The sequence below is a fragment of the Epargyreus clarus genome, unplaced genomic scaffold, assembly GCF_041222505.1.
Source record: "Epargyreus clarus isolate Ecla_fem2 unplaced genomic scaffold, WU_Ecla_fem_2.2 ptg000026l, whole genome shotgun sequence".
Lineage (NCBI taxonomy): Eukaryota > Metazoa > Arthropoda > Insecta > Lepidoptera > Hesperiidae > Epargyreus > Epargyreus clarus.
The window spans coordinates 16,639,433-16,661,873 of NW_027332233.1; the positions used below are offsets into that span (position 1 = coordinate 16,639,433).

Sequence of the window (22,441 nt, forward strand, 5' to 3'; positions counted from 1 at the left end):
ATAAAATTAACAAGTTTTATCACCATCAAATAACACCACGAGTTTTGCAGACATCATAACGACTTGAGGCACGGCATTGCCGGGGACTTTACATATACAATATACATAAACTATCTACTCGTAGATATGTTACAGATACGACCGCCTCGAGCGAGCCTTTGCCTATCCTTGCAAAGACAGAGGGTTGAGGCACGCCTCACAGAGATAATGTCCGACAAGCTTAGCCTTTGTCTACATTAACACAAAATTGAGATGTTACTTGAAATGTTTGGACTTATATACGAGTAAATTGTCTAAATGTGGCATCCTTAGAAATTCTATGAAGTTCAAAAATGGTCGAACTGACGTATGTACTGATGCGTAACATACAAAATCACTTTGAACACTGACAAACTATCCAAGCGATATTGACTCTTGAGTAATTATCCTAAATTCCGTGTGTAACTAACGTAACGTGTGTGGGATTGATTTGATCTTTAAGTGAAAAGTTATTTAAACTGCGACTAACTAAGAAAATAGATTATTTATTCGTTGCTTACAGATTTTTTGCATATTGGACGCAGAAAAGAGTTACACACTGTCGACAGCAAATCGACCCTTAACTAGATTGTAGTTCTATCTTAGGTTAATCACAGATGCGCTGTTTCTCTTACAGACTAAATTAGAACGTCTCATGTGTTTCTGTAACAAATACTTTACAACAAAAATCATGTGGAAAGATCGATGTAATTACCGCTCTATTAATCAAACACATTTAAATTTCACATTTAAAAAAATTACATAAAACATATTCCTTCACTACAGTGTTATGACGTCACACTTTATGTCGTCATTAAGCAGCACATATGAACGCAAACACGGCGCTCTTTGTGAGCCAATCAAATTGCCGCGCACAAAGTCCATTTCACGTTTTTCAGTTTTGTTCAGAGCCTTCTTTCTGGCGGGAAAATCTGACGTGTCTTTGTACGGTGAAATTAACAGCGGGGTAATCTGCATTTGTGTTTTTCGGACGAGTGCGGGCGTGAAATTGTGTTTTTCGAGCGTGTACGGTTTTTCAGATGTCCGGTTTAAGTTAGTGTTTATTATTTCACAGTTTGAAATAAGGGATATGCTTGAGAATACGTCAACGTAGGTTGTTTTTATGAAATCCAAGTGTTGTAACTTGATGAAAATCGAGTTTAGCTGACGATAAATGGTTAAATGAGCTGGATGTAATAATATCATTAAGTCTAAATAGGACTGGAGTTTTTTTATATATATATTTAAGCCTAACGATAAAGCAGACATGCTACCTGATGGAAAGTAGTCAACGTCGCCATGGAACATTTGCAACACCAGAGGAGTCGCCAATGCATCGCCGGCTTTGAAGAAGAGCTCTTTTTGCACCTTTTTTGAAGAGCCCCATGTCACAGCGCTCTGGGAGTACCTCAGGAGGAAGTTCATTCCATATCTTGTACGTTCGTGGCCAAACGTCCGTGCAAACCGAACCGTGGAGGACCGCCACGAGTCCAGTTGGTGTGGATGGAACTTCATCCTTCGGCGAGTGGTGGTGGTAGCAGATGTCGGTGTCAGATGCATTGCTACCCCTTATATTTAAATGCAGCGCTTTGATTAAATATATTTGTCTACCCCCGTCAAACCAGAATACATCAGCGCTTGACACTCTTGTTAAGGCAGAAATACGTGTATTATAGAAACTATCACTGCCTTTTGTAGTCGAACTACAAATACTCCTACGAGATATTAATGTTACTTCTTCGTTATTTATAGGGTGCTGCTTCACGCTTCCTTCGTTTAGATGAAAGGGTATGTGTACAATTTTTATATATCCGAAATGTAACTTTGAATCCTTGTGAGGTAGTGAAAATAGTGCAGATGAACAAGTATATAAATACCGATGAGTGGTGCCCTTGGCAACCGGTCGACCGATATGCAGCACACACAACCTCGCGTCTTCCGAATAGGTCCTCCCGATATAGATATAATTAATATACCGTCTCGTGACTCAGTACTCCAGAGAGTAATGACAATGACCGTATGTTTTCGTATGTTATGTAAAAAACGTCAACATTTAAAATTTGAATTTACTCTATTTATTATTAGCATTTCAGCCAGTCCAAAATACTGAACAGTACCCTTAGTACTAATCAGTTATGACACAGTCCGCTAGGGGCGCTGATTGGAAATGTATGGGACAATACGTAAACAAATACAAAAACAGTATTTTTTTGTAAAAACGTAAAAACTCATACTAAGGGAAATGTATGGGACAAAACGTAAACAAATACAAAAATAGTATTTTTTTGTAAAAACGTAAAAACTCATACTAAGGGTACTGTATGGGGCGACCATCTTCTAGTAACACCGCTGTTCTGTATGGAGTTAGTCAGGGCTGTCTATAGTTGGCAATTACTACTACCACTCAGGTAGACTGCATGTTTTTTATTCCTTAAATCTTACAAAAAATAACTTATTAATAATGGTTACGTCACTGCAATTAAAATCAAATTCTAATCTATTTATTCAAGAAAATCTTAAACCATTTCAATTTTTAACGAGAAAATTAGATTATAATCTCAGATAGTTTCCGTGCCCCGTCCATAATTATGCAAAGTTTCATCTTTCTTCGAGAAAGATTGCTTGCTTTAAAACGGATATCTTGTTATCATATTAATTGAACTGCTCGCTACATTTTAGCCATTTACATTTTTTAAATTATATTCCTTCAGTATTAAAAATGTAATATTAGGTATTAAATACTCTGTCCCTGTAGTTCCGGGACCAGAAAAGGGTTACGGTATCCCCTGCCTGTCGTAAGAGGCGACTAAAAGGAGGCTTCCGGGGTTGCGAGTGGCAAGAGTGCCCGGCCAGCGATCCCGAGAAAGACAGCGTGGTCGCGTACCGTGGTGTACATCAGACGATATGGCGAGCGTCATGCTCACCTCAACAGCTGTGCTAAGTGGTGTTGAGTTCCGCTTTGAAGTGCTGTAAGAATATACTTATTTCAGGCGTTCCAACTAGTCCTCATTGTAGTAAGACATTTGTGGCCGACTTCAGGTAGGACTCTTATCTTATTTGTGGTCGGTACGGGAGCCTGTGAGCGGCAGTTGCCACTTACCATCAAATGAACTAGCTCATAATTGTAACTTGAATATAATAAAGAAAAAGAAACATTTAGAAATAACCCATGTTTACTTTTCCCACGAAACACTACCTGTAACAGGTTGGTCGTTATTTTTTGTGTACAAATATAAATACACACAGTCAAATATGTGGTATTTAACCTTTATTTCGTATCCTGGGTTTGGGAGCGTTTGATCAAAACATAAAAATATAATTTGCGTTCAGGCCGCCGGGCGATAAGGTATCGTATTTACGAGTTAACTTTCCGATGGTGATCTTTAATGGTATTGTTTTGGGGCTCCATAATAACCGAGATCTCGAATAAATATAACATTTAATGTGGTTTGGTTAGAGAAATGTTTTTATAGAATTGGTATGTTTTTGTTAAATAATTAGCAATGTAAGCAGGTATAATAACAACAGAAAAGATTGATTGACTGAAACCGACCACACGTATGTTGCGGCTCCTAAGGTCCAATTGCTTTTATCCCTGTAGTTCCGGGACTAGAATAGGGCTACGGTATCCCCTGCCTGTCGTAAGAGGCGACAGGCAGGCTTCTGGGGTCGTGGGTGGCAAGAGTGGGAGCTCGAACCGCCCGGCCAACGGCCCCGGGAAGGACGGCGGTATGTGTGGTCGTATACCGTCGTACGCACCAGACTAGGGACGTAGGGCTTAATATTGATGTTATTAAGCAGGTATAGGCATGGCGCGGTACCACCGGATGGTAAGTGGCTACTGCCGCCCATGGATATCTGTAATCAACTCCATATAGGTAGGATTAGATATTCTTACCTGAGGTTGGCTAAAGATGCGCCGCTACCCCTGAGGACTAAGCTGGAACGCCTCGGAAAAGTCTGTTTCCCGTACCACACCCTTCAAAACGGAACACAGCAATGCCTAACACTGCTGTTATTAATCAGAAATAGGTGTGGCGGTGGTGCCGCCGGAGTCGAACCACAACGGGTTCTATCACCTTCAAACCTTATTATTAGGTGAATGTATATTATTAAGTAATTATATACGTACTTTGCGAGGTGTTTCAATTTTACGTAAGACCTAATATAACCTAACCAAGCTGGAAGCATACCTATAGGAAACGTTAAAATCAAATTTTATCACTTTAAATTTAATTCATATAAAGCTCTTTTCGAGCGTCAATAATCTACTATCAGAAAGCACTTTAGAGAAGAAGTGGTGTAAGAAACTCCATACGTGTGCCAGTGTAAATTACTACCCATGGGTGCACATTTGCTATCGACGTGTAATAGAACCTTTGTTTATTTGGAGCTGGTTACAGATGTCAATGGGCGGTAGTGACCACTTAACAACAGGTGTGACATGGCCTTACCCTACGTATATTACCGACATAAAAAGCGGTTGAGTGTGTGGACGCAATAGTCAGTGTTCCGTATTCGGTACATTTATTTTATTGGCAAACATTCAGTTTCTCTTTCATATAATTATATTTTTCAACAACACTTTAAAACAGATATTTACGAACTCTATACTCACTAATATAAAAAAATGAGTAACTGATAAGTATTAAGTTAAGATTAAAACTACTTCGGAACACCTGATACAATTAATTATCTAATTGATAAGATAAGATAACATAGTAAAGTACAAAGGTTTGAAAGGTAGAAAATTAAGTACGGTACTTCTTTGTACCAGGTGCTTCGAGGAGGTATCATTGAATTTTTTACTAATTCTTAACTAAAAAAAAAATGTTTTTTATTTTAATGAAATAATTGGTTTTGGTAATTCTTGTTTTTCGGTGGAATAAATTCACATTGTATACTTTAATATATAGTCTGCGAAGGTACGCGTTTAGCCCGTTCAATGTCTATACGGTTTATTATTGCCATTTCACCGTGGAACCCTAAAAATAACACAAGTAGCGAGTACTGTTGACTAACACGTTACGAGTCGATCCGGAAGTGGGCAGAAACTCGAAAGTAAACAGTTCCCGATGTTCCCAAACTTTTGGGCTACGTGTAAATTGAATACAACAGTCTTACAACGATGTTCCAAAGATAAATGGATTCGAGGTCTCCGCTATACGAAAATCAATCAATATTGATACAGTTTGTATCTATAATGTCGGTAAGAAACTATTCCAGATTAATTTTATAACCTTTTATTTGAAATGCTTTGTAAGTACGTATGTGAGAGTCAAATCTCGCAACAAAATATTAAAATTATTTACCCTAACAGAATGCGTAGAATTTTACAAACGTTTGCATGACAGTGTGTAAGCTTAGTGACGTCATTTTAAACCTTCCATGGCGCCCCAAAATAGCGGATCAATTGCTTTTTAAGTTCCCTCCACCATGATATTAAGGGGATCAAATAAAACGGTTTGCTGAGAAAATTATGTTTTACATTTTATTATAAGTATTTTTTTTCGTTAAATTGAAAGTAGGTATTGTAGAAATATAACAATACTATTAATATATTGTAATTAAAGATATTGTCGTTGTTTCTAAATACGACAAAATTAGTGAGCTACTGTTTTTGGATATTCAATATTATATTAATAGAAGTTTTTAATGAGTTTGTAATGGGCTTTGTACATGAATAATATTAAACTAAAGTAATTATATTGCAAAACTAATTCAGAAACACCATTAACGAAGCGCTTTGACAAACAGTAAAGTCTATTGTTAACTAAACTATCAATTTAACAATAGTTTTGTACTGGGTCACTGCGTAGATTAACTTTAATATTACGTTGAAATATACAGTCAATACAATGCTGTAAATATAACCAAATTATGACGTCCATTGTACATTGTGGCGATTTTCCCAAAAGTGGTCCAGAGATGGCGCTACAAATATTATGTTATTAGAGTTTTCGAAAAATACTTTTTTTTATATACAAAGTTCAAAGTTACAACATTGAGCACGACCGTTCCTATATACGTTAACCTAGGAATTTTTATTCCTTTATAAAAAGTCATGATTCACATAATTTGAAATTACGACAAAATTCTTATTTACATTGCAGTATTTTTATTTACCAAATACTGTTACAAACATGCAAATAGGACTCATAAAATCGAAAAAGCCTATAAGCATCAACGTTAATTAGACAAGGATTAGTACAACTCATTTTTGAAATATTTTAAGGTCCCTCCCATGGATTAGCGGACGATAACGAACCGACTGTACTGTACTTGTACATAACTCAAGAAACTTTAAATTTTCGACAAAATGTACGACAAAAACTACGTCAAAATTGTACTCACGTGTTAAGCTCCAAGTCCAATCTAAACTTGTGGTTGAACGCTTTGATGAGGAGTGACGTGCGGTGAAAGTGTTTGCCGGTCTGTAACAAAGGGAATATTTGTTAATAAATTAGGTACATAATAATTATAATACTTGAAGGTAGATATAACGCTCTGTAGTTCGACTCCGACGGCACCACACCGATTTACAATCTAATAATAGGAATGTTAAGTGCTACTGCGTTCTGGTCAGGATGTGGTAAGGGAGATATGCTTTTCTGTGGTATTCCAGCTAAGTCCTCACTGGTAGTGGTGTTCTATGGCCGACCTCAGGTGGGAATTTAATCTTATCTGCGGTTGATTAACAGATGTCTATGGGCGGCGTACTATGTAATTTTGAAAAATTGTTGGTCTGAATCCTTATATTAATATTTTAATTTTACCGAGCGATATCCACTATTCGGAGAGTTTGCTTAGAGACAGAGAGGGAGAGAAAGAGATAGAATAAAGCATAACAAGCCAACAAAAGTATTCGCGGTTCACCCATTATCGCTTGACCATATTCAATGCAAATCAATTCTATACATGTTTCTCAATACACAAACTTCAGGGCTAATAGCCCTTCATGGAATATTGGTTATTATTGCCCGCCACACCCTTGACCCATTTAGCGAACTTGTTTTCGCTTTTGAGGCCACGGAAGGGGTGGATTTGTAGGGAGGCAAGTCAATTTCAGTGAGGGTGAGGGCATAAATGTGCCGATTAAAGTACACACTGTAAAGTACTGATTGATCTTTACTATTTAAACTTTAAATCTCATTAAAAATGTATAGGAATAACGATAGACTGCTACAATAGAATCGCAGTGAAATAAATTAAAGATACATTTTACGATACCTAAGTTCATCATTTAGGAATCTCTCTGGCCGGGGATCGAACCCGGGGCCCTCTGCGCGTCCGGTATGGTGACCGCTCCGCCACGCTAATCGTTAGCATACTTGGAGCGTGAATATCACAAAATAGAATAATGTAACATTTCCTTCTAATAAGGCTTAATCAAATCTATTTAACTCACTCTTATGTGTCCCTGTTGCTACAGGGTTAACAGCTGCTTCTAAACACAGAATCGTGTGTGCTTAGTCAATGGCGTCAATGTTACTCAACTCCCCATCGCGCCGACATTACTTAATTTTGAAAATGGACAACCGATTTGGTGCTTGGAAAATCGACGCCGTTAATCCCGAGTTCGGAAAGTAATTAAAGTAACATCAAATAATAATATGTTTCAATAATTCCCTTCTCGCAATTCTATCCCAAATATGTCAATAAATGAGACGTTATCAACCACACTTTGGATGAGGGTCCAAACCACTCATCCCGGGGGCCGGAGTAAACGCCACTTAATTGTATTTACCTTTATGTCGTGCCCAGAAATGAATTTATGAATTCAAATAAAAGCGGCCGTGACCGTTCCGGCCCTTGTTTGGACCTCGGTCCTTTGTAAATGGACCTAAGTCTGGTCCGCGTGTGTACAAACAAGTTTCGACGTTAGCTTGACGTTTCATTATTGGGGCTTCAATTTGTTTTCCTTTGATTGTGTTTTAGTGGGTTTGGATTCGTGTGTAAAGGCTGATTGATGGTTAGTTTTGGTATTCGCGCAGCTAATAGAAAATAAACTTAAAAAGTGTTATATATTTCACATACACGTTTCCATAGTAGGATTCCCTGTGGTTGCCATGCACACATACGAAGATGAGTAAGTAAACACCCTAACTTATTTAGATACCTGCCTGGGCGAAGATTGAACTCGGATCCTTATACGAATCGTATTCTCCTAGTAGATGTAATATTATAATATTCATCAATCAATTTCAAAAAGATCACGGTTGGCCATTATAGCCTCTTTTAGAGAAGTGGTTTTGGCGTAGTCACAAGTTTGTGAACGAAACTGTCGTAAAGAAATCTCACATTTCAGCGTTCTTTAAAAAATATCTCCAAGGTGTGTGAAATCTACCAATTCGCATTTCGGCAGCACGGTAGACTATGGTCTAACCTCTCTTACTGAAAGTGACAGTTGACGACGTATAACTTTGTAGGCAGAATTCTGATACAAAACTCGAAAATAAAATGAAAACACTGTCCACGACTACAAAGCGAATATAACTTAATTTGCTCCGTTTTTGATGAATTCAAGTACCCCAGTCAAAATCAAAAGCTGGGAAAATTCCCCGAATTCGCGGACCATTCATTAGAAACGCCACAAAAAGAGGCATATTTCTTTTGTTTATCAAAAATATAAATCAGAATAACCTATTACGGGAACAGTTGAGACTGAGCATAATAAGACCCAACATAATAATGCGTCCTCGACTAATCTAATAAGCTTTTTGGTAAAACAATTATTCGGAGAGACTTTCCTTTCAGAGAGGTCAACAACTCTCCATAATCAAATATGTATAGAGCCTTAAGAGGTAGAGCCCTACGAACCTGTCTCACCACGAAAGATTTACTAGTAAATGTTTTATGAGGTGGTCTTCATAACAGACGTGAATTCATAAAAAATTGACAAATATTTAATCACATTTGAAAGTGTTGCTCAAAAAATATATAACTTAAAAATATGACTATAGAGTATAAAGAATTTCAAAGCTATTGTGTAGCTATTCCAAAGCTATTTATGTCATTCCTAATCCATACTTAATATTATAAATCCGAAAGTAACTCTGTCTGTCTGTCTGTCTGTCTGGTTGTCTCTTCTTCACGCCTAAACTTCTGAATCGATTTTAATAAAATTTTGTACAAAGATAGTTTGAGACCCGAGAAAGGACATAGAATAGTTTTTACCCCGGAAACCCCCCGGGAAGTAGGGATGGCGATCTAAGATCGATTAATCGGAGAATCGATCTTTTGTATAAAAAACGATTATTTTAATCGATATTAGTAAGAATTGAATCGTCAACTATGCATTTGATCAAGTGATGATCGTTAGCAAAGTTAAGTTTGGCAAAGTTGTTGTGAGCCCACGAAAGTTTCAGAGTTGGTACGATCAATTTTCGCCAGATGGCGCCACTGCCATTCCAATGAAGTTACGAATTTTCTCAGTTTTATGTATGTTAGTATGTCATATTATTTTCTTTTAAACGCGGGCGAAGCCGCGGGCAAAAACTGGTATATCATAAGTTCAATACATGCTCTTGTATCTAAGCAAATAAATTAAAGCAATTTCTCTTCGCCCCATTAAAATGACCTTTGTTTTTTCGTGTTGCTAATACTTTCAGTGCTGCTGTTAAATTCTTTTCTTTATTGTGTTGTGACATCATAAATAGTTTTCGTAAATCTCGCTTCTCGATGCTCGTTAGTGGTACAACAGACACTTTAAGAGGCAAAACCTTATTTGACGAAATGAAAACTCAGGTTTCTTATTTCACTCGCGAGAGTTGTCCTCGAAATTGTATATTCGCAATTACGTTAAATTTAACAAACATCAAAGAATATCTTTGAATAGAACTTCGCTCAAGATGTATAAAATGGTTTATAATGAAATATTCTGTGCTGCCTGTAAGTAAGGCATTTCTCTGAATGTTTAACTTGATGCAGATTTTTGTCTTTTGTTAAAATTTTCATATATTTTTGTATTAAACGACTCTTGTTTTGTGGATGGTAATAAAATGAGTCTGGGTCGGTTCTTTCTCTAACTTAATACCTTTATTTATATGAGAAATGATAACAGTATTCACAATAGGAATTGCTTCTACTAGTTTCAGGTTTTTTCTAGCAAATAAGCATAAAGTACAATTGATGATAAGTGGTCACCGCCATCCATGGAAATCTGTAACTAAGTCCATATAAGAACAGGGGATCTACCCAAAGCCAATGACAGATTCGTTGCCACTTCCGAGGACTGAGATAGTCCCTTCATACGTAAGTCAGCTGGCATCCACACCCTTCCACTGAAGCGCAAAAACTGTCACGCTAGAATTAAGTTCATAATGAATATTCGATATTGGATCACAGTTCACTAACCTGTGACTACCTTTCGCTTGACAAATCAAGTTAAATCCCGGCATCAATTAAACATCAATGATGTTCCCAGAAATATAAATTGGACAACTAAATCCGTCTCACAGAACATTCCCAACAACAAAGTGGCGAGCAATATTGCGAATGGTACAAACGCGGCATCGTCGGTACTCGGTAGCTGTCTCCAATTAAATGTTTCACGGTCTCGGAGACACGACAAAGCACCGCCGAGCGTTGACGACGCGGGAATTTCAATTTCAGGTGTTCCTTTTGGAGATGAGGTTGTTATACAAAATCGATCTCTCCAACTGTTTGGAGACATGCTAACTTTAGCCGCAAAATTGCTTGCGTATTGAAATATTGACGTGATTGAAACAGTCAAAGGCATTGAGGAGGTCACGAAAAAAATCACGAAAAACTATTAACGAATATAATAGGTTTTTCCTTAGCGATATCAAAAATTGGATTTTAGGAAAAAGTAGGAGATATTTGGATAAATAATATTACAGATGGACAAGCTAGACCCGTATTTGTATGAAATTGAGTAAATAAGATCGTGAAAATAATATAAAGACCTACAGATGATGAAAATATTGTATTTGCTCAGACCAATTTTGTGAGGAGAATAGAGAGAAGGTTTGTGGACTAATACTTAATTAGGCTAATGTATTTTAGTGCCTTAAATTTTACTGCTTATCGAAAAATTTCTTTTTTGTTTTACCCCGCGCATATACGAGCGTGAATGATGAGAATGAGTTAACAAATATTATATAGAAATTCTGGACAGGCGCTTAATTTAAAACTATCTATAGAAGTAGAAAACTGGGCATCCAATCTAACGGCTCTATTTATCTTCACAGAGCAAAAAACGCATCCACGGAGCCGAGCAAAGCCGGAGCTTCATAATTATGTTGGCACGCCAGCGAAAACCCTGTTTGAATTGTAGCGGAATAAAATGTGCGGCAAAATAATTGTTATGAGAACTGTTATTTTCTTCTGCTTCATTATGTTCGCGCGTTTTTTAAGAGCCGTTTTGAATAACAGTTGAAATAAAACCGTGGCGCAACGTTATTATGCTCGAGGGTACTTGCACATGTAAATTATTCTGTTGGTCTTTTGCGGTGTACATTTTTATGGCTCTTGAACTTTGGTCACCTCGGTGAATGTTAGTTTTAGAACCGCGAATATAATTATGGCATTTAGAACACTGAATTTCTAATATTTGTAACAAACTGCGTTTGAAAAAGGATGACTCGAGTAATACTATTGACAAACAGATAACAGATCTTCAAACCCTGAAACGTCTATTTTCACTGATGTAACGCAATCACAGGCCGCAACGTAACACAGTTAAAAACTTAACGTCGTAAAGTGTTTCGAAGTGTTTGGAGGTCCGAACGTCGATCCGCGTTTCGCGGGTCACCGGCGACGAGGGTCCTTAATTTGATAAGCAGTGACCGGCGCCGGATTAGTATGTTGTCTCCCCTCGCTACAGCTAGGGACGCGGAAAAAGTATCGATAATTTGTAGTATCGATTACTTTTCCTTTGCTGATACTTTTGTTATCAATGCCACTAATGACTAGAGTATCGATACTTTCCATTCGATAACCGTTTGGAGTAACTCATTTGACGAACGACGTCGTCATTCTTTCTACTCGTTCGTTTCCGGCCGCGTAGTACGAGTATATCAGAGACGGTTCAGCGGTCTAGCCGTGAAAACGTAGCAGACAGACAGACAGACAGAGTTACTTTCACATTTATTATATTAGTATTGATTTAAAGAATTGTTTGATTTGGGATTTTAATGTTTTTTCATAATTATTCTTATTATTGTATTACAATTTATATTTATAGTACAATTCGTTTTTACATTAATTAGTACTACTGAAAAAAAATTGACGTCACTAACGAAAACAAAAGTATCGATACTTTGAGCGTCGATACATCTCATGAGTACAGTATCGATATTTTCCCTTCGATACCGTGTCCCTAGCTCCGGCGTGATAAATTCCATTAATGTTGAACATTCGACACTTTTGGCTTGTAAACATCGGCCCTGCATCATGTGGTCTAGGTTTCACGTGTTGAAGTTGGACCTTGATGACGCGTGAGTGGTTCTAGAATTGGAGACTAACGGTAAAGTTTATTTAATGATAAAAAGTAACAAATGGGAAAAATTAGTTTTTTTCCAGGTGGGGATCATCAAATGACCATGCAGATCATCTCAAGTGGACGACAGTTGTGTGTTGATTTATTCTTATTCAAATCAAATTAGATATATGTGTTTTTATTGGTCAGCTAGAAAGAACTCTCTCTTTCTCCATCATTTTCTTTCTATTCTCCTCCCTATTCTCTGTTCTTCAACCAGTTATTGGCAATTTCAAAGAAAGCCTTTCTATATGATTAAATCAATCAATCTCGTAACATACTCATTCTTATAAGCTTACCACGATGGACAATCTAAACTCCTGTAAATATTTCTTAGAAATTCCCATAATTGATGATTCACAAATTGTTTTACCTTGCGCTAAAATTTAATCGTTTCGTCAGTAATAGTGTTATGCTCGCGTTCAGCGCTTAGCGACGTGGACCTACATGTTCATTTTTTGCGGCAATTTCACCAAATGTTCGATAAAATATTACAGCGAAATTTTTATGAAAATAATTTTTGTAATCACATTTCGTACGTTGATGGATTGCTAATCCAATATTCATCGGTTTTAATTTTTTATTAAAAATGTAACTCTTTGGCGAGGGAACATAGGCTTTTGGGTATTGTACAAAGACTGGTGTAATGACTTTTTGAATTAACATAAAGATACGGTACATAATATAAGCAAAGGTTTTATCATGATTTTAAAGAACTAGAAGCAAAATCGAAAAATGTCACAAAATATTAATTACATTGGGATCATATTATCAATAACGTCCAGTTTCAACAATTAATGGAATAAACATTGATGTTTGTCGACTTTATTGAACAAACAGACCAATATAGAAAAGAAGACTCAACTAACCAAAAAAAGGACAGAAAAAACGAAAGGACGAAGGACAGAAAAGAATGTAAACAGCCCGTACAAGCAAACAATAATAAGATTTGTACTTAGTATATAAATATCAAGAGGTCTCTAAAAGAACTGAATGAGTGAGTGAGAGTAATAAGACCTTAAAGTAGCGATCGCCTAGTGGTTAAGAAAATCGAATTCGGAAAACGTCGTGAGGAAACCTGCATACCTGAGAAAACTTTAAAAAAAGGTTATCAAAAGTAAGTGAAGTCTACCAATTTGTACTTGGCCAGCGCGGTGGAGTATGGCCTAACCCTTCTCATTTTGAGAGGAGACCCGTGCCCGACAGTGGGACAGTAATGGGTTCATGATGACGATGATGATGATTAATAAGGTCATATTATTATATACTTAAGTAACATGACAGTAACATTAGTATGTTTTATGGTAACCATCTTGATGTTTTCCTGTTTCCTCCATATAATTGATGCTCAATTGTAAGGAATATGTATTATCTGGCTCGAAGGACCAAAGTAGAGGATCAAAAGCTGTACCAGTATAATAACAATAATATACTTATTATTTGATGAAATATTGGCGCACAGATTATATTTATCTCTTTCTAGGCAAAATCTATGCCCAAAAATAGATCAGCAAAGCAATAAAGCTTATATTAAGAAGATAAAACAATATAAAACTATACAAACAATTTAACTCGAGACACAAAGGCGAAATAGACTGACAACATGGTGCTCACTTTGCAAACTTTATAAATTGTTTCATCCGAGATAATGTCAATATCTTTATCTTTACTTCAAACGGCGATTAGACACCGCTCGTGATCATGGTTTATGGAAACGAGTCTTCATAAAAGTTTCACGAAAGCGAAAGAAGTAAATACAAAGAAAAGTAGTTGCAATATAAGCATGTTATGTCATGTAAACGTGGCAGAACCCTATGTGGTTCGACTCCAGCGGCACCACCGCCACACCTATTTCTGCCTCATAACAGCAGGGTTTAGCGCTACTGTGTGCTGATTTGAAGGATGTGGTACAGAAACATACTTTCCAACTTTGTCCTCAGGGGTAGCAACGTATCTATGGCCAATTTCAGGTAAGATTCTAATCTTATCTGAGGTTGATATCCAGATAGTCAGTACAGATGTACTTGGACGACTAGTGGCTATGCCACTTACCATCAGTTGGATGCCTTTTTTTTTAATATAGAAGTAGATATTATAAAGAAATGTGGCAAAACCAGTACTGTTCAACCATAGAAGAATCCTGGCCACACCTATATCAGATGTGAAGCAGTTCCTCCATATGAGGCGACCTTCTTCGTCCTTGGGAGGGCGAACACATTAGTTAGACTATATCATATGAAGTTGGTTGATGCATCATCATAATATATTTGTTATTTCACGTGAATTGTATGCTTCGTTAATGAAAAATGCAAAGCGCTTATTAGTGACAGGCTTATAAATTTCAAGAATCGTCGCATAATTAGCGGTTAAGTTAAGGCCCAAATTGTTAAGGGGTAAAATGTAGTCTACGTGACTTCCTGTACACTTTTTATCTTTTTTATCTTTGTGTAAATGTCCCACTTTACAACATTAAAGTACTGTTAGAACAGGCCAACAGAAGATAAAAATATTTCTATGACGTTGTAGTCCATAAGGAAAGAAGAATAAAATGTAACTGCCGCCCATGGACGACTGTAATAGACTCCAGATAGGATATTCGTACCGGAGGTCGACCACAGATGCGCCGCTACCCCTGAGGACTAAGCTAGAAAAAGTATGTCTCCCTTACCACACCATTCAAACCAGAACACAGCGGCGCTTAACACTGCTGTAATAAGGCAGAAATAATATAGTAGTAGTACAACATTGGAAAAACATAATAAATATTGAACTTAGTAGTGTTACATTAACATTTAAGTGTGGCTTAGGTGCTTACGGATTTTTTATTTAAGACTGGTAACATCTTCTATCTTCAATAAGCCTTGAATGTAATAAAAAGTGTCAGCCTTATTTTATTACAAAATATGGAACAACATCTAAATTTGATGTAACAAAGATAATAAGGTAATACAAAGGAGGTTAAAACTTAAAAAATAGGGTAAACTTTTACTGACGCTAGAAACTCGTGAAGGTAATGGGATTTTTATTTTACTTAGTTAGGGGCGAGGTTTCACGCTGCAGCGACTTCGGTGGCTTTCACATTGAATAAATATACAAAATAACGGTATTTTCATGGAGTAGAATTAAATTAAAAGAGAAATACTAGGGAAAATACTAGTGGTATCGAGGACTGTGTGTGTATAAAGCTGATTATGAGATATGATTTTCTGATGTTAATGGTCATTGCGTTCCATGATCTTATTATTAACTTATGCCAAATATGAATGAAATTTTGCTTGATGTCGATAGAGAATCATAACTGTATCGAAGTTTCGACCAAAATTTTCGGATATATTTCTCTGCACTTGAGGATGTCTGGATTGTTTGACATTTGATATCATACCCATAGAGCCATACCTCATTCTTAAAGACCACCCAAAAAATTAAAAGAAGTTGTTTTATCGGATATACCTAATGTAAAACTTTTAGGTGGCTTTAAATCTGTAGAGAAAAACTACACCATACGCAATCTCATACATTATTTACATACGCCCAATTTAAACGGCTCTTTAGCAGCGTCCTTCGCAACCGGCGACCCCTATTCACACGCAAATAGACCGCGAGTGACCCTCAAAATCTTTCAAACCGAACTGAACGGTTCGAGAAATACGAAAAAAGAAAATATAGCACATTTTATGGCGAAGCTGACTCAATTTGCATACGAGCATGCACTTCACTTGATGGTAAGTGGCTACTGCCGCTCATAGACATCTGAAATCAACCCTAGATATGATTAGATATTCCTACTTGAGTTCGGTCGGTACAGATGCGCCGCTACCACTGAGGATTAAGCTGGAACGCCTCTGAAAAGTATGTCTCCCTTACCACACTCTCCAAACCAGAACACAGCAGCGCTTAACAATAATGTTTGTTTATTTGACGGTAAGTTTTTCTATACAATAGCTAAAATAGGTTTTTATGCACAGTCAAAATCACGGATTGCAGCATGGATATTGGATCAGAGTCTGCCAATTTTGGTCACGAGCAATTATTTTGAAAAAAAGCAAAAACAATATACGTGAGCTTCCCAGTAAGAAAAAGAAAAAGAAAACATTTATTCATAACAACTGGGGTAAAATACAAAAGAAAGAATAAATAAAAATAATACATCCGATACCATCTTCGTATAATATTGTGTTTTAATTATCCCCACAACAATGGATGGGCGTATCGACGTATGGCCTACTCGGAGCTAATTAAAATCATTGGCCCCGGGTTGCCCCGGCCTCGGGGAACCCAGCCCGGGATAATGCGGTCCGCTCCTGAATTGATCACGGGATCCTGTGGGGTCGACTCTGTAGGCACGAAATCTGCAGTTTCGTACGAAGATTCGGGCATTTTCAACTTAATTACTTGTCCACTGTTTCAGACGAAGTTCATGAAGAATTAACAACAACGCCGTGCATGAGAAATAAGTTATCCAATGCAATAACGGTGTAAAAAAACGTGGGCATATCTATACGAATGAGAGTTATTAAAAAAATCTCAGTGGTGTGAGAACTCTACCAATTTGCACTTGGTCAGCGCGGTAGACTATAGCCTCAACTCTTATCGCTCTACGAGAAGTTAAAATCATAGTGGCTGATGTGTTCTGATTTGGAAGGTGGTGTAAGGGAGACATACTTTTCCGAGGTTAACGCCATATCTGTGGCCGATGTCAAGTAGGAATCTTATTTTATCTGGGGTTGGTTATACATAGATGTTCATGGGCGGAAGCAGCCACTTACCATCAAGTGTACTCCATGCTCGTCATCTATTCCTAAATCATAGAAAAGGCTTATGCTCGACAGTGGAATAGTAATGGGTAGACGACGACTTGATTAGATGCACGTAGACGACGACTTGATGAGATGTAGTTTATGAAGATAAAACAGTAATTCACGATACAATTACTGCATTGGTAACATACAAAATCCCGTCACAGTCTTCGCCACACGCCCGTATTTTAATAACGTTGGCAGAAATAAAGTTTCGCAATAAAATAAAGCAGAGCTGAAATTAATTTCACATCTCAACACTCGCGGCGGCCGCGATCGCCGTCACTTCGCGCCGCGGATTTCAAAAACCGCGGGGAAATATAATAAATGTTGCTGTGCTATGTTTTGTGCACCTTTTTGACGAAGTAACAAATGAGTAGTTTGTGGTAAGTAATCAGGTCTGGTAACATCATCATCATTCAACTTTACTGTCCTACTGATGAGCACTGGTTTCCTACCAGAATGTAAAGATTAGGGTATAGTCTACCGCGCTGGACAAGGCCGAATTGGTAGTTTTTACAAAAACCCTGTGGAAAATAATAAAAGATGTTGTGCTAAGTTTTATACACATTTTTGACGAAGTAATGGACGAATATTTGATGGTTAGTAAGCGGTGCTGCTAACGAACATTTGTGATCATCCAAATGGGATTAGTCTTACCTAAAGTCCGTCACAAATGGGTTAGGTTAGTTAAGTTGGTAAGCTGTGTATAATCGTCTTTCTCTTACCACACTTTTCAAACTTAAACACAGTAATGCTTTTTAGTGCTGTCAGGTAGAAATGGAAATGGCGGTATTATTTCCAGAGTAAAATTACGTAGATTACCCTTGTATGAAATTCAAATAACGAAGGTCTCCTTAAAAAATATTGAATTATGAAATGTATATGTATATGCTACACTAACTATAAGAAATCTTGTAAACTTAATTTGGATACTTTTACTTATCCATAATCAAATTATACTAACTATAAAGTTCTACGAATTTCCATCAAAAAATTCCGTAACGCAAAAATAAAAAATATTCAACGTGAAACAATAATCATACGCCATTTATATCGCTCTCGTTACATTATCATAAACAACAAAAGAATTACGCCACAACGCAGAGATCAAAGAAATAAGAAAAATGTAAGATTATTATTTGATCTCACGTTTTGCTTCATAAATCGTGCAATAAATATCAGAAAGATCCGCAATACAAAGCCGGAATATTCGGGAAGGGCAACATTTGCGGGCGAGTGTGCGCGAGATAAGTAGCCGGTTGCTTTTAGGCGATATTGCCAGTGTAGGGAATCGGCGATGATAATGTGCTCCAACAACAAATTGGGTGGGCGCGTGTTAGAATCCTTTCTGATGCTTCAAATAGATTTTTAGATAATTTCATTATTTATTTTACTAAAACAATATTACTTACAGTGAATAACTAAGCTAGTACGTTTGGCAAAATTTTGGTACGCTTGGGTTAGACAATATTAATATTTGTGAATGAATAAATACTGAAGTTTTCTTCAGTTAGTAATGAGAATAGTTTTGAGGCAGCAGTAAATATTGTACTTATTTTTATTGTAACATTTATGTTTTTATCGTATCAATTAAATATATGTTGAAACTTTATAATTCCAGTTTTGTAACAGTATTCCGTTGCATTCGAATTGACATACACATAAGATAGAGTTTAATAAAATTATTCAAAAAAACAAGTTACAACTTTCACGAAAACTATGTAACACATATTCGACGTAAGAAGTAAACGACGTACATAGCTACAGGATTGTTACATATCTACAGAATAAGATTTCTCAAAGCTAAGTAGGCATTTGCTTTTAGGCGATATTGCTTGAGCGTAAACATTAGGGCGGGGCTTAGTCAGGGCGAGGTTGAGATATACTTTGTAAATAAATTTTGTATCATTACGATGCTTTCATTGGTTAAGAGTAAATGTAATAAACGCTTTGTATACTCACATCGCCACACTAGAATTCCCTGTATAGTAGGTGCCATGGACACACACATAGATGAATACACAAACACCCAGACCCAGAACAGATATCAATCAATTCATCATTCAGATCATCTGATTGGCCGGGGATCGAACCCGGAACCCATTGCGCGTCAGACCGGTATGGTGACTCCGCCGCGCGGGTTGTCAAAATAATAATAGAATTCATTCAATTCGTGGTTCGCCTATCACTAGCTCGATTAGCACCATGTTCACACTTATATCATAATGGCAATATAGATTTGGATTCCGAATAAATGGATTTGAATTTTGTGATAACGTATATAATCGAGACGTTGAGATTGAAATTTCAGTAACTAAACTCATCTAAGGTCAGCAAAGGAAGACCTTTTATCTTTTCCCAATGGCAGGAAATATTTCTCTAGAGGCACTAGACTCTTAGAGAATTATCCGGGTATACTTTGAGGTACAGGAATTCTTGACCGAAGACGACATAGTCACACAATATGAACAAGCATTCTTGTCTTTGAGGTTACAAAATTTCAGCTAGGCTGACAGAAAAAATCTCACATATTTAGGGTTCCATACCCAAAGGATAAAAACATAACCCTATGACTAAGACTTCGCTGGCTTTCCGTCTGTCACAGAGCTCTATCTCTGGAACCGTAATAAATAGACACTTATTTTACATGGTTTACCACATAACGGTGGCTGCTATAACAACCAATACTAAAATAAAATAAAGTTGAATATCAAAGGGGGCCTCCATACAACGAACTGGTATTTTTCGGCATTTTTTGTTCTAATTGTTAAACCGTACTAGAAAGACAGTTGAAATTTATAATCCGTTGACTACTATAACTGCTTTCATAATAAATAAAACATTTGGTGCGAGTACGTGGCACGTGGTACGAAAGCCTCCATGTGCGATTTTCACTCCTACTTGGCGAATTACTTTAGTTTCTTCTGCCCATAAACATTCGCATATTTTTCTAATTCTAATTTTCCTTAAAGCATTTGTATAACAACAAAACTATGGAGAATTATGTGTATTTCTTCAAAGATAAGTGGCTAACCTTTGCTCAAAATAAACGCGGAGTACAGTCAGCGCCGCGCAATAAATCGTCTTGTTTTAGCAAGCGCTTCTGTACACTTGTACACATATTTGTCATACAGATTAGACGTCTGGAAGACTAAAAAAATACATGTAAAGAAAAAGTTAATTTATTTTTTTTATCTATGAACTTTTTCTCTATTGTCTATTTATTTGAGACATTAAATTCTATGTCACATATATTTAAATAGACAAATGTTTTAGTGGAATAAAAAACGTTTAATGTCGTTTTTCTATTTTACAGGTTTGTTTATTTATTTAATCATTTATATCATTTTAATTTTTTATTGTACATAGAATATAGATTAATAGAATAAAATTTCTATTTTACAGAACAACAAATTTCGTTTTCTTTTCCACAAGAAAGATCATTATTATAAAACGACATTAAACGTTTAAACGTTTAAACGTTTAAACGTTTTCCATTTACACCATATCTCCTACATGGAATTCATGGTGTTTTCGATTTTTGTCGAATAAAGTTTTATTATAGTTATGTGATTTCATCGTGTTATCCAGTGCTGTTTGTCTGTCTTTGATCCAATCATTATTAGATTTGTTTTCCTTCAATTCTTCTGGTAGAATTCTACTATCCGTACCATATAAAAGATAACTTGGAGTAAAGCCAGTAACCGTGTGATTAGTATCATTATATTTATTCACGCACTCTCGAGCTATTGTTGTCCACGCCATTTTCTTTCCTTTTTCATTTATTTTGCATCTGATTTTATTCACCAATGTTTGATTCAGTCTTTCATTTAGACCATTCGAGAATGGTGCATTTACTGCCGTAAAAACCACTGGTATTCTTTTTTCATTCAGAAAATTCTTAAATTCTTTCGAATTGATACCCGGGTATTGATCAGTGAGAAGCATACCAATATCTCCTGTTTCCAATGTATCTTTGACCAATTTTATAAAATCTCTTGCATTCTGGGTCTTTGAAGTCAAAATAAACGCATATCTTGTGAAATGATCTACCAACAGGTGTAGATATTTTTTTGTTGACCGTGAACCTCCGAAACCTCCAATTGTATCTATTGAGACAATTTCAAAAGGTTTTGTTGCTGGCCCTAAATGGGACATCAAGCCAAATTTCTTAAGTCCTCTTGATTTATTTTTTAAACAAATCTCACAACTTTTACAAATTATTTTTATATTTTTTGTCAATTTTTTTGCTGTATAGAGTGGACAAATTGTCTTTTGCATTTGTCGAATTCCAATATGGCATAAGTTTTCATGTATATTTCTAACGAGTTTAATGCTAAATTCTTCTGATAGTATTATCTTTTGCTGCCTCCTAAAATTTTTAAAATATATACCCTTATTTTCAATTAACTTGTTTATGTTATTTTGTATTTCCATATTCTTATTCTGATCCTTTAAAATATCTTCCATCTTTATTAAATTGACAATTTTTAATTGTTCATCTTTATTCTCATCGGGTTCTAATACGGGATTCCTGCTTAAACAGTCAGCTTCTAAATTTGTTTTACCTGGAGCATATTTGATTTGAAAATCATATTGAGATAAATAATATGTCAAATCTCCTAACTCTTCATCTGTTCTAGATTTTAGGTTCATATTTTCCAACGGTTTGTGGTCTGAATAAACTGTAAATGTTTTACCTATCAACCAATATTGCCAATATCTCACAGCTTCTTTGATAGCTAAACATTCCAAGTATATTGCTTTCTTTTTCTTTTGAGCTTCATTGAGTTTTTTCGAAAAGTAAGCTACTGGTTTTTCTTTTCCGTCTGTTTGTATTTGTTTTAAAATAGCACCAATACCTTCTAAAGAAGCATCAGTATAAATATTTATGGGTAAATCTTGATCGAATATTTCTAAGACTGGTTGTGAACATAATAGGTTTTTCATCATCTCAAATGCTTTCTGGCATTCAGCAGACCAAACAAACTTTTGATTTTTCCTGAGTAATTTATGTAATGGGTCTAATACTATTGCACTCCTTGGTATATATTCATGGTAAAAATTTATCTTTCCTAGAAATTGTCTTATATTTTTTTGCGTCTTTGGAACAGGAAATTTT

General features: G+C 36.3%; 1 protein-coding gene across 1 annotated transcript in view; it reads right to left on the bottom strand.

Moving 5' to 3' along the window:
- Positions 1-22,441, bottom strand: part of mmd (disintegrin and metalloproteinase domain-containing protein mind-meld) — a 544,021-nt gene that overhangs the window by 151,807 nt on the left and 369,773 nt on the right. The window contains exon 7 of the mRNA XM_073088069.1: positions 6,373-6,452. Coding sequence (XP_072944170.1) covers positions 6,373-6,452 — 80 coding nt within the window. The remainder of the gene's footprint in view (positions 1-6,372; positions 6,453-22,441) is intronic.